The 13,272-nt window shown below is 39.4% G+C and overlaps 1 protein-coding gene across 8 annotated transcripts in view; it reads right to left on the reverse strand.

The window, feature by feature from the left end:
- The window catches only part of IQGAP2 (IQ motif containing GTPase activating protein 2), a 124,138-nt gene that overhangs the window by 40,365 nt on the left and 70,501 nt on the right, over positions 1-13,272 (reverse strand). For 3 of the 8 annotated variants that reach the window (XM_038125711.1, XM_038125713.1, XM_038125717.1), the window contains exons 6-13: positions 11,204-11,271; positions 10,779-10,892; positions 6,255-6,436; positions 5,768-5,855; positions 5,050-5,213; positions 4,461-4,548; positions 1,873-2,036; positions 1,173-1,333 (exon numbers count right to left, since the gene is read on the reverse strand). In XM_038125711.1, coding sequence (XP_037981639.1) covers positions 1,173-1,333; positions 1,873-2,036; positions 4,461-4,548; positions 5,050-5,213; positions 5,768-5,855; positions 6,255-6,436; positions 10,779-10,892; positions 11,204-11,271 — 1,029 coding nt within the window. The remainder of the gene's footprint in view (positions 1-1,172; positions 1,334-1,872; positions 2,037-4,460; positions 4,549-5,049; positions 5,214-5,767; positions 5,856-6,254; positions 6,437-10,778; positions 10,893-11,203; positions 11,272-13,272) is intronic. The other 5 variants (XM_038125712.1, XM_038125714.1, XM_038125715.1 and 2 more) reach the window with 5 other exon arrangements.

Consider the following 13,272-nt stretch of genomic DNA (forward strand, 5'->3'; position numbering starts at 1 on the left):
AGCATCTCCCTCAATGAAGTTTTTCTGGCTCTACTGTATCTCTTCTGGTACTGTGCAAGTCAAAGCTTCCTGTGATATTCAACACGTAGCTGGCAGCACAGATTAACATAATGGCATAATAAAATTTTATTTAGTTGTCAAGTCCAACTAATTCCGACCTGTTTCATCTGTGTTCACTGATGGTGTAATCTAAAGATTGGGTCAGTAACATCACCAGAAATGCACTTTGGGGCCATTTCTACATATTTATAACATTGCTTCTCTTGCTCACAAGCACCACTTCACATCAGCAGAGGGAAAGTAGCAGATTAGTTTTGCTTCATTTTATGTCATTCTTCTCTCTCTCACCAAAACACTGTCCTCTTATTCCTAATCTGACTGCCTTCCTTCTGGCTTTGAGACACCCAGCAAGGGCCACTCTCAGATTTGTGTCCCCTGACAACCTAGTGAAGATCTTCAGCTTCTGTGTGTGTTTTGCCTACTAATGCCTTCCAGAAGCATGTGGAGGCTTCCACCACCTGTGCCAAGAGTCAGGAACTGGTCCACATTCCCATGCTCTCCCTTGCATGCTGGGGGCATAGGTCTCTTGTGTTGCCTGATTTTTATTGATAGACAAGAGAGCAACTGCAGTAACAGCACGTCTGTGGTAAGTCAGGCAAGTGACAAGGCAAGCAGTTGGCAGCCAAGTGAAGGCTATAATGCAATGTTGAACATATGTATAGGCCACAGCATTGTATTAACTTTTCTAGCAAGCAAAAAAGGGCTTGGCCATGGCTCAAGAGATCACCTGAACCTTGAGGCATAAAACCCTATCTCATTCCAAAGACCATCTTTCAGAATTGCAGAATGGTTAATGATTAACAGTTTCCAGCTACAGTTGTTTCACGTTTTAGTGTCTGCAAAAACCCTTGTAAGATCTTCATGTTTGCTATCTGAGCATATTTTCCCTGCAACTCACATGTCTACACACTTCAAGGCTGTGTTATTTCTTATATTTAGGTTCAACTAGTACAGCAATTGTCACACTCTCCCTTATTAACTTAAACCACAGATGTTTATCTTGCAGCTCTTTCAACTTCACAACACAGGACAGCCCACCCAAAAAAAAAGCCTACTTATTTTTTTTCAGAAGTTGCCAAGTCTCATCCAGACAAGACAAAATGGACCTTTACCGTTGCAAGTTTTCCTCTTCCAGATTATTGAAGCCAAGGCATGGGTTTCTGAGATGGTTTTTTATCATTAGGATGTCCTTATTTTCCAAGGTCTGGTTTAGCAACACAACAGCTGACAACATTTCTACTGCAATAGACAGTTCATCATGTGCCAGGTAGTTCTGTAGGACAATAATGTACTGCAGTCAGGAAGCTAAATAAGCAGTGTAACAGAATTGAGTTACACACTCTAGATACCATCAAGGAGATGGGCTTGATCTAAGAAGCCTGGAAAGTTTCCTAGTCACAGGCATGCCAGACTGACACAACATCGGTGGTGGAGCTCAGTGGGTTTCTGTGTTCCATCCAGTCTGCCTTTCCTTCTTTTCCCCCACAATCTCATCTTTTCTGATCCTACTCGTAATGGGGGATTACTTTTCTACCCAATATATAAACCAGAGTTAGTCCTCATAAAGAGCATGCAACAATTAAAAAAAGTCAGTTGATTTGTTGCAACACAAGAGCTCAGCCAAACTGAAGTGTGGCAAGAAACAAACTCTGCAATTAAATACTACCTTTTCAACCAAAATGATTCATGCAATACATAACATCATGGGAAGAGAATTATGTCTGATTTTACACAACAACATGCTATGTTTGTGCTCTTTCATGGTCTGGCTACACAACATCAACGAGCAGGTTGTAAGCTTCTCACTCTTACCACAGCATTCTGTTGTTGGAGGTTGAACAGCTCAGTCTGATAGACAGCAGCAGCAAATGAGTGAACAATAGGCAGCTGTGCCTCGGGTTTCATCAGTGCAACCAGTGTTTTACTAGGATCACAGTTACGTATTGTTGTATTGATATTGTCAACCGCTATAAGTTCTAAAGAACAGCAGGGAAAAAAGCTTATTAATTTTCATATGCTGTTTGCTCTTCACGCCATGTAGATGACAACTCAGTTATTACAAAGAACATAAATTTTTGTCATAAGAGAAAAAACATTTTTGTGAAATGATATGACTGCTGAATGTTGCAAAAAACATCTCTGTTCAAAGGTATTGAGCAAATAATTGACTGGAGGATTTTAAAATTTCTGGACTTTTAGAAATGAGAGACTGCTTATTGCACCTCTAACACAAAACAAGGAGCTGACCCCACCCTAGCACAGAAAAAGATCTATTCCTCCTTACAGCAGGTACTGCTGTGTATGTCAGCTCCAGCACCTCGGTCTTGCTTCACCCCAAACACTCTTCCTTCTGCACCATATTTCCTCTCTCACCTCTTCCTTTGGCATGATCTAATTGAGCTAGCTAAAACAGGCCAGTACCTGAAGTACCAACAGCATTATTAGTGTCTATTTCAGGAGGCCTGGTGGAAATCCGTCAAATGTATTAGAGGGGTGGGATTTTCTGCCAGAAAATTAGTAGCTGAACTGATGAAAAACCCCATGCTATGGCTTCTAGAACTTCCTCTGCATGCCAACACCTGTTTGCTTTTCTGCCAGTGTGGAAGATCAGTCCTTACAGGCAGTGCATCTAGAAATGAATCCCTTTGCTACAGTTCAGATTTTAATTTAAACAGGCAAATAGATGAATATGAGGGTATGAGTGTAAATGTTTTCAGTACCTCAACAACTTGCCTGTTTTGCTCTTTGCTGGACTAACTTTGTCAGGGGTTTGAAGCCCAGCAGAAAAATGCTGAAAAACACTTCCCACTTGGGCAGCTGCAGAAGCATTACAACATCCCTCAGCTTAGTCACTGCCACCACAATTGCACACCTGGAAGAGCCATCTCTGAAGAAACCCAGGCCAGGACACACCCAGGAACACACTGTACAAGGCACCACTCTGGTCTGGCAGAAAGGGAAGCAACCTTGAAGGTTAGAGCACATATGGCCAGTTGAAGAACAGCAATTATGCAAATGCCTTTTCCATCAATAAGCCCTACTCCTCTGCCTTATCATATGGCTTTTCTCTGCACTGTTACCTAGGGAACATTTTTAGTTACCACTGATTGCCCAAATGTGAGACAAGACTTCTTGTATAGAAGACACCATCCACAGTTCATGTATACAGCAACACTCAGAACTTATCATACAAAACAGAGTCTTTGAAAACCTTTTGGTCAGGCCCACCTAAAAAAGCCCCTCGCCTCTCATGTAATTTTCTCTGAAGCATAGTCATATGGGGCCATGTTGTCCCTGAAGACTGTATCTATTGGCTACTCCTAAAGTTAGAAACCAGGAAAGGCTCTCACAGCTACAGCATGAATGCATGCTTTTTTAAAGAAAAAAGTAAAGAGTAAAGGATTCGAGGTCCACAAATGGACTAGACTAGTTCTGCATCCAATAACCAAGCTACTGACTTCTAGTTTTGAAACCCAGCATGCAAATTGCAAAACATTTTACATTGTTCACAGTCCTATAACAAAAGCCGCTATTTTATTTTCTTCTCAAGCCAAACAGAAAAACTAAGTTACTCTCAGATTGCTGTTAATGCTTTTCACACATCACATTTTCTTCTTCCTTTCCTTTATCAAGAGGTAACTCCTTCAGAGAAAGTACTCGTCACCATGGCTAATTAATCTGAAACAGGCTAACATTTAAGGTATAAAGTCTAATATATCTTCTGACTTAAGCTGACCTCACAATATAGCCTTTAAGGCACATCGCAAAAGCAATCAGCCTGGATTTCAAAGCATTGAATACAGCACCAGAGACAAAATAGCTGTGCCTAGATGAAGTATGAAATGACAGCAGATCAACCAAAGGTTAACTTCCTAGCAAAGAAGCTTCCAGTCAAAAGCAGCAACACATGCACTGCAAATTTAGATCCCCTTTAACTATATTTTTTTTTACTTGTGCCGTGTGGCATTCTTAACAGACTAAGAATAGGTTAGATTTAGATAATGTGTCTAAAAGTGAGAATAATTTTTCCCTGCAATGTGAAAAATATTCCTCCGTCTTAATTCTACAAGTATGGTCATTGCTCCCAAATGAGTATTAATACTGCACTGATAAATATTTGTTCAAGCCATCAAGTTTTCAGTTTTTTGCTGCTGTGCTTGCCAGTAGCTCAAATCTCAGCTATCTCAATAAAAGTACATAAATACTCAATAAGAGTACATCCAATGCAGCACAGATTGGTGACTTGGCAATTGTGACACTGAGAAGAAAAATTATGAGAGTAAAATGCAACACATATGGTTTCAGTTTGAGAAACCTTGTTTATGTGCAAGAAATGGTGGACTCAATTATCTTAACATAATTAAATGGTGATGGTAAAGAGTATTAAAACAGTTACTCACTAAGCTTGTGAGCCTCAGCTTCCGCATTGGCAACACTAACTTCTTTCTGTATTTCACTTTTGTCGAGCATATTTGGAATGCCTGCTATCTAACAGATCAGAAAAACAAGGTTTGATTACGCTTTTGTTTGACGGGAGATAAGGGATAAAGTCTGGTGATGGTACACTGGAATTTGATTGTACTATCACCTGTGCATCAAATACAAGGCTCAGTAAACACAGCATTAATCTTTTCCTGTGATTTTCATCTTACTTAAATTAATAGATTTTCTCCTTAAAACCCAATTGGCACATTTTAATGTTAATGATTCAATATAACTTTTATTTGTACTCAAGTTATAACTCACTTTGGAAACAAAATATTTGGGGCTGCATGTTATACCTTAAATTTTCTTCTTAAATCTTACTTGGTAAATACTCTTTAGAGCAAATGCAGCTCTTTGGTGTTGATTAGCACATCAATTATTCTCAAATCTTTATAAAACTTTTTATGAATGATGCAGAAAGGCAGAGTAAAGACCATTTCTCTCTGGATTAAAACCAGCTAAAACAGTGCCAACTGATATGTAGTACCTGTTCAATTCAATTACCTGCATTTTCTGTTCTTTAGAATCACACAACTGCAATAGGTACCATGAGGAATTTTGCGGCAGAACTTCAAGTAGGCTCAGAGCAGGGCGGTTCAAGCCTGCCATCAGTGCCCCTTCATCTTGCTGGTCAATAGCCTCATTCACTTGGACTAAAGCTATGTGAACTGAAATGAAAACAATGTCTCTAAACAGCAGATACAGCTTTCCTGGGGAAAAGAAGTCCATTGCTGTCAGCATCTCACTTTTTGTAAAAGTCAGCTAGGGTGGCAATCTTTATCTAGCAGAGAATTACCTCTTTCATGTCCAGTCCTACAAAGGGAGTCTCTGGCTCTGTGTGAGCCTGGGTGGAAGCAGTTCAACCACAGCTAAGCAAAAGTTTATGAATGAATTTTGGGTCTATATAGAAGAGGGGGTCAAAATTTACAGTATACTGCACACAAAAAGAACATAAAGAAACAGAGCAGGCAATAAATTATTTGATTCTGAAATGAGGAATCCTTACAGCAAAAACCACAAACAGAAATTAGCCCCTCCCCACACAAAGATTAGTAGAGAAGGAATAGCATGACAAAAACAGTTGTAGACAGATATTAGCCACTTGTGCATATTTTACAAAAGAAATATTTTGTTTGTTAAGGTGGACTCAAGTTGTGTTCTGTTGGAATGTGGGAGATCACATATTTTGTGCATACTTCCACAAGGATCCAGAATAGCTTACTGTTTATTTTATTGATATTGCCTTGAATCTCAGCTTGTGTCAGCAACTCCTCGTAGACATCTCTCTCTTCATCAGAAATTGTGCCATTCTAATAAAACAAAATTGTTGCTAGTTCACACAAAACAGTTTGCAGAGAGAAAAGCTATTAGCCAAAGTCATTAAAACTGCATCAGCTGAAGCATTTGCTGCATGTATTTGTAAAGCATTTTGTTGACTAAGTGGACTGAGGGAATTAGTACTTCGTCATAGAGATCATTAGCTCTCATGTAAAAGAACACAGCAAATACTCATAGTAATCATATTCTTATAAAATTGGCTTTAGCTTATTTCACCACCATTATTTCTCTTAGTTGTCTTAAAAGTGAGGGTTTCTTCTTAATTATAATAATTTTAAAAATTAAATTAATTTTTAGATCAATAATAATGCTATTAGCATGACAGGAAACATGAAGAAACAGGTGTACTAGGAGTACAAATAAAACACCACTACCTTGAGTCTTGCATTTGATTCTTTCTTTCTTTTAGCATCAAAGAGCTCATTCTGATAGTCCTGTGCCAGTTCCTCATCCACGTTGAGCAGCATTGCATTTGGGTTCCTCAGGGTCACAATGGTTTGCTCAGCTATACCCTTTTCGACAGCTTCGTTGATTGCTATTACAGCTGCATGCACTAAAATTGAAAGCACAGTCCTAAGCTTCAGGAAACAAAGTCAAAGCTGTCACTGTTTCTTCTGATTTATTTGAAAGGAGTGCTGGATTTATGTTCAATAATTTATTGATTTGAACACCCCACCCCATTTTTCCTCTATACTGCACAACTTCATGTTCACTCAAAGGTGGCACATTGCTGTCTGTTCCATGTTCACCTTTCCCACAAACAGGGGTGTGCTGGTTTCAGCTGGGGTAGAGGTAATTTTCTTCATTGTAGATGCTACGGGGCTGTGGTTTGGATTTGTGCTGAACACAGAGTTGATAATACAGAGATGTTTTTGTTATTGCTGAGCAGGGCTTGCACAGAGCCAAGACCTTTTCTGCTTTTGGTACAGCCACTCTGGTGAGGGGACTGGGGATGCTTGGCAACCTGGGAGGAGATGCAGCCAGGACAGGTGACCCAAACTGACCAAAGGGATATTCCATGTGGCACCAAGTTCAGCGTATAAAGTGGGAAGAGGAAGGAAGAGGGGGACATTTGGAGTAATGAAGTGTGTCTTCCCAAGTCACCATCATATGTGATGGGGCTTGACTCTCCTGGCTGAATGCCTATCTGCTCATGGGAAGCACTGAATTAATTCCTTGGTTTGTTTTGCTTGTGTGTGTGGCCTTTGCTTTTCTTATCAAACTGTCCTTTTCTTAGCCCATGAGTTCTCCAGCTTTTACCCTTCTGATCTTGCCGGTTGAGGAGCGAGGGACTGTGTGGGGCTTGGCTGCTGGCTGAGGTTAAACCATGATATGCTTAATATTTTACTGACAGAAAATAAAACATGACTTGTATTTTATCATTCACGTCCTGTTTTATTTAGAGGGTAATTACATGTAGGAATTGAAAGTATTTTTGGTAGTTTTTACCTTAAAGCTGTGTGTGTCCATATAAAAGTACTGTCTAAACTGAGTATGTCTGAGAGATGCTGCACAAGAATAAGGAAATTGAAACTCCATTAAACTTATCCTTTGGCAAAACACATTTAAGACCCTTCCCCCACAGGCAGGATGCAGCCCTGCACATCACATTTGAGCCTCCCTGAGATGATTTTTGCACATCAAGATCTCCATGAACCCATAGGCACATGAGACACCCTGATGTAATGGTCCCTCCTCCAGTCACCTGCAAAGCCACAAGACAGCAGAGTTCAAAGAGAGGCAAAAAACATCTAGCAGGCTTTTCAGGGTCCTCAAAACATAGGAAAAAGGGAAAAGAGTGCCATAGGACCCACCACAGACACTGATCAGCTTAAGTGTTAAGCCTTTCCTTTGAGAAAAAAAAACTTCATCTACTAAACAAATAGTCAACTCCAAGAATTCAAGAGTCACAAAAGCTCATGCTTTTTCACACAGTAAATTTGCATGAGTGTAGAAATTCAAAACCACTAACAGCTGAACTGAATTAGATGTAGAGTAAGATTTAGATGTAGATTAGATTAGATGTAGCTAACACATTCCTCCCAGTTACTCCCTGAACACAACTGGCCCTAAGATCAGTCTAGATGAAGAACTTGCACTAGAGCTGCACTTTATCTGGGACTTCATGCCACAAAGAAACCCCAATGCCCATCTGTTGGCACATTAATCTCAAATATTTTACAGACTTCACTACAGAAAATGTAAAATTCCTGAAAACTATGTATCTAGATCATATCCCAAAGGAGGAACATTGCAGCTCTCCATTTATCAGCACAGCAGCTTGCCTAAGATTTAGTTTCATGCCACCAAGGAGATGTGTGAAGGGAAAATACAATGTCCATTTTTCCTTACTTTGTCAATACTTACTTTCTACATGGCCCTGCATTGTGCTGCTAAAATGGAAAAAAACATGCAGTAAAAAGAGGTTATTTGGATCAAGTTTAACTGAAGGTCTAAATATCTGAGTCTAAAAGACTTTAATATCTCCTACTTTATGAAAGAAAGCAGAGATGCTTCAGATTTGAGGCTTTAGGAAAAAAAGGAGTGTACAAATTTAGGGAAGTCGGACAAAAGATCATATCACTGAACACTCAACAGAGGCAAATGAAGGATGAAGTGAAGCTATATACCCTCAGAGGTGGCAGCTGATGGAACTTGCATAACTGTTGGTAGATAATCCATTGCTTAGCACTGAGCTTATGCCAGAAGGATGTTTTAAAATTGTTTCACTCTAGTGAACATAATACAACATAATACAGCTGGGCAGTAGAAGCACCTAGCATGGTGGAGGAGATACAAGCAGAGAGGCACACTGGTTTCATTTGTCATTGAACTTTGTGAAAAGACAAAGTTACCATTGAACATGAGGAAAAGGCTTTTCATTGGGAGGGTGGTAAGTCACTGGAACAGGCTCCCCAGGGAAATGGTCACAGCACCAAACCTGACAGAGTCCAAGGAGCATCTGGACAATGCTCTTAGCTGTATGGTTTAGTTTTAGGTAATCCTGTGCAGATCAGAAACTTGGACTCAATTGCCCATATGGCTCCCTTCCTGCTTGAGGCATTCTGTGGCTCTCTGTACATCCACTCCAAGGGACTAAGAAAACTGTCCTTAGACACACATATGATCCAAACATCTTCATATAACAAAACACATAGGAAGGGTGTTATCTATTCCACAGTTGTGTAAGAGGCTTCAGTAACCTAAATGGAGCTAGCAAAAAGCAGTCAAAAGATATGCTCAAGATTAGGAGAGAATCAAACAGATATTGGTAGATGTGAACCCCTACCTACCAAGAGAAACAATGAGAAGCCTGATTGGACTTGAAAGAGCAGGCTGGAAGCTTGGAATAAGAAAGAGGTTTACTTGCAGAATAGGCTCTCTGTGAAAGCACCTCAACTTATTGTTCCCATGCTGATTTATACTATTGCTGGCAGCAGAGTAGGAGTCATCAGCAATTGTTCCACTTTTGTATCTCCTTTTGCACACTCCACTTAGGAAGAAGGATGGTAGACCCCTTCCTTTGGCAGGATCTCCATTATCCAGCCTCAGTAGTGTGTGAGGGTTCCTATAGCAGATGTTTCCTGTTGTGGGGCAGAGCATGTTATCTACAGCACAATCCTTACTTAGAGGGACAGAGCCAGCATCAGGAAACCCTGCTTTTCTAAGACTGAAAACACTTCACAAGTTAAAGGAAGCCCTACATACTAGAGTAAGGCTTTCAGTGAAGGATGTTTCATCTTCAGGGGAGGAAGCCCTTTCATCTTCAGTGGAGGGAGCTCCCTGAAAAAGTGCTTGGTAGTCACTAAATACCTAAAAATCTGCTAAAAATCTCCTGCCACTTCAAAAGGCAGCATTTTAAGATCTAGGTTTGGTGAAGCATGTACATATTAAGCAGGCTTCAAAATATACAACACAGACAATGTGAATCAACATCAAGTGTGTTTTAAGTTAGGCTCTGAAAATTTCAGCACAAGCAACATAATGAATCAGCTTGCCACTTTGCAGGGTTGAATAAGGCAGCAAAGACAACCCTTCTGTTCCTCCTTATCCTTCTGAAAAGACTAGGATCTTAAAACAACTAGAGCTCAAGTGTTGATTTAAGGGAACCCACTTGATTTCATATCATTTAAATTCAAGCAATTTTTTTTTTGTAATGTATCACTTCATTTCACACACACAAAAAAAAGTGATATAGAGAAAAACACCAAGACTTACACATGAATAGGCATGAGCAGCAGAAAAAACATTTAATTCTGTTTTTGAATGGAAGCTGTTCAAGATAGACTTAAAAGAACCCTAATTGTCCAGCACGGCCTACCATCCAGCAGGGTTCTACCACACAATGTGTTATACACCAGTGGTCAGACAGATTGAAAGCTACCCATGGAGGCAAGTTCCAAACATACAACCCCATATGTGAGAGAGTTGTCTGTTTGGAACAGTGACTTGTCCTCACAGCAACCTGTTTGGGTGTTTTAGGAAAACTGCAAAAGGCAAAAAATAAAAAGAGGCACAGAGAAGGCACCATGTTCCCATGGCTGTCTCCATTGTACTCATACGGTGCAGAAGCACTCACAGAGGTCATTCATTATTCTATAGGAGCACTACCTACCAAAAACCATTAAACATAAAAAACCAAAAACATCAAAATATTGTGAGAAATCTTTGCTTTTGGTAGCACTTCCTATGGATCAATGGGGATACCAAAAAAATTCAAGACTGCAAATTTTGATGAGGCCTTGTAACAATGAAGCAATATGGTAGTGAAAACTTGTTTGCTTTCCTTTCTAGCTCTTAAGAGGTGGCAAACTAAGTGAATGAGAATACGGAAAATATGTTGTTAGCATTCTGTCAAAGCATTTGGTAGCGAACAGAACAAGAGTCACACTTACAGGCAGCTTCATCCACTGATAATTCACTGGCCAGAATCCCACCAATTTTACTGAAAGATGGCATCTGTATACCATATTTCTCTAGCTCCTTTCTCATGTTGCTGATTTCTTCCTCTATTCAGACCAAAAAAAAAAGGAAATATTGTCAGAACAGAAACATGACAATTTCACTATGAATAACCATACCTACTAAAATATTTCTGAAAGTGCTTCTGACCAAGGTTTCTGAGCAGTTTTCCTCCCCGTTTTGATGGACTCTTAAGACATGACAAGTATTCAGCTCCTGTGCAGCCTCCCACCTCTTTAATTTGTAACAGTGTTTGTAACAATGTTGTCAGAGGAGAGAGGCCATAATATACCGCAACGTTAGCAGATTTGCAGTGTAAAAAGCCATCTAACATATGATTAGATAAGCATCTTTTTACCTGTGAAGTCTACTTTTCCCAGAAGGTCCTGGATCTGAGGAGCTAGTCCTAGTTTGAAGAGATATAAACTGCAAAGAAGAAAATTAGGCTTTAAAGTTCTACATGTGGTTGAGAAGTTTGCTTTCTGTACAAAAGAGAAGCACTTTTATGAAGCTTGTCCTTGACTTACATGTGGCAATACAGAATAAATTGACACTTCAATTTTCTTTGTGCTATATTTTAAAGTCTTACAGCAAGAGAAATCTTTTATTTCCATGAAGCATCTCTAAGAGAGAGGTACTGTCAGTGTATCTCGGGTCACAGGGGATGTATAAACAAGGAGAAAACTTCAGTGAAAGATAGGTAAAGAAAGGCAAAAGCTAGTACTGGAGGAAAATCAAGATCTGAAAGCATTTTAGCACAGCTTATATCTTTGGATCTATGTTCTGGTTTAACTTGCATTAATTACATCCCTGTAATTACTAACAGAAGAACACATAAATCAATAACACCTTTCTTACTAAGGGCAGAGGAACAAGGACCTGTAAGTCCACCCAACACCATCTCAAAATATTTGTGTCATTAGCTATTTTACTCTTGGAAAATGAAGAAAGTTGATTTAATGTACTATCCAAGAACTAATACTTTCATTTCAATATAGCGTGAAGAATACCTTCACTCATTCCTAAAGCTCTGGGGTGCTATTGGAAATAAAGCAGCTGAATCCATACATATTTTCTCAGTAGCTTCCAAGCACAAGGCATGTATTTATTTACGTAGAACTGATATTTCTATAATTTATCAGTGAAATTCAATGAACAAGTGAGTTAAGCAAGAAAGAATAAAAAAGATAGGTTTTAAAAACCATACTTATATGACACGTTCTTCAAAAGGATTGTTTTTCACCTCTTTTCAAACTTACTTCACCCCAACATCATTCATTGCAAGTGTGCTTTGTGTTTTAGGGGTTTTGTTTCTAGAGAAGCATATTTCCCTTCTGTGTTTTGTTGTAGAGGGGATTTTTTGCTACTAGCATATTATGGGATGACATTTCAAAGCACGTCTTTTGTAGCTGGTATGTATTTAGGAGCATATGGAACCCACATTTATCTTCCATGCTGCCACAGCTACTCCTCTCCCCTGCCCCCATCTGGATGAACACAACAAAGGATTTCAGGTCTGTCCAACCTGCCTTTACAGCCTCTCAAAACCATTGCTGATACGATTCTTATATTTCAAATCTGTCTAAAATGTAAATGAGCTTTTTCAGGGGGGAAAAAAAGCATGTAGACTTCAGAAGACTATAGTAATGAACCAGGTTCCTCTGTTACCCTGGTCTGCCTTCCAGTCTTTCTGAGTGAAGAAAGATTTTGCTCCAAGTTTGAGACAGGGATACAATCCTGTCTGAAATGCTGGGTGTCATACAAACAGCATATGGAAATCAGTAGCTGACGGTGCTGACACTTTTTTGGGTCACCACAATTAAAAAGATACAAGAAGAAAGAGTGCTATGAACATTAAAGAATATTTCTTTTGCTGTTCAGCACTTCTAGAAGGATGTTGAACCATGTGTGGTATTTCCTACACTCCTTCGTTTGAAAAAAATTATTAACCACCAGATGGTGCTGAAAATGTTCTTCGAGTCTTGCAGAGAACACAAAGCCATTTCCCTGAATTAACGTATAATTTCACTTGAAACAGCTTGCTTAATGCTTTTGTTGTGTAACTTGAACCTCAGAAAATACTCAAAGTCAAAAGCAGGGGTCCTTGTGGTTAAGAAAACTGAATTCATCAGGAGCAAGGGGAAAACAAAGGAGGAAGAGCAGTTCCTAGGTGAAAGTCCTTTCAATAGAAAGCATCACTCACACAGAACTGCATCTCGTATCAGCCAGATGTTCCCAGGACTCGTTTTATGATTAGCTCATGTATAACATGATGTGAAAAACAGATCTGAAAATAACACGTTTTCTCTTTTACAGCATGCTTGTTATTCTGCTGCTTCCTAGGAAAACAATCTTTTGAAGCAGTCCATCTTCTAGAAGGATAGTTTGTGCATATATAGCAGTGATCTTCTTGCAAAGATAATTTGA

Source organism: Motacilla alba, chromosome Z (assembly GCF_015832195.1).
Source record: "Motacilla alba alba isolate MOTALB_02 chromosome Z, Motacilla_alba_V1.0_pri, whole genome shotgun sequence".
NCBI lineage: Eukaryota > Metazoa > Chordata > Aves > Passeriformes > Motacillidae > Motacilla > Motacilla alba.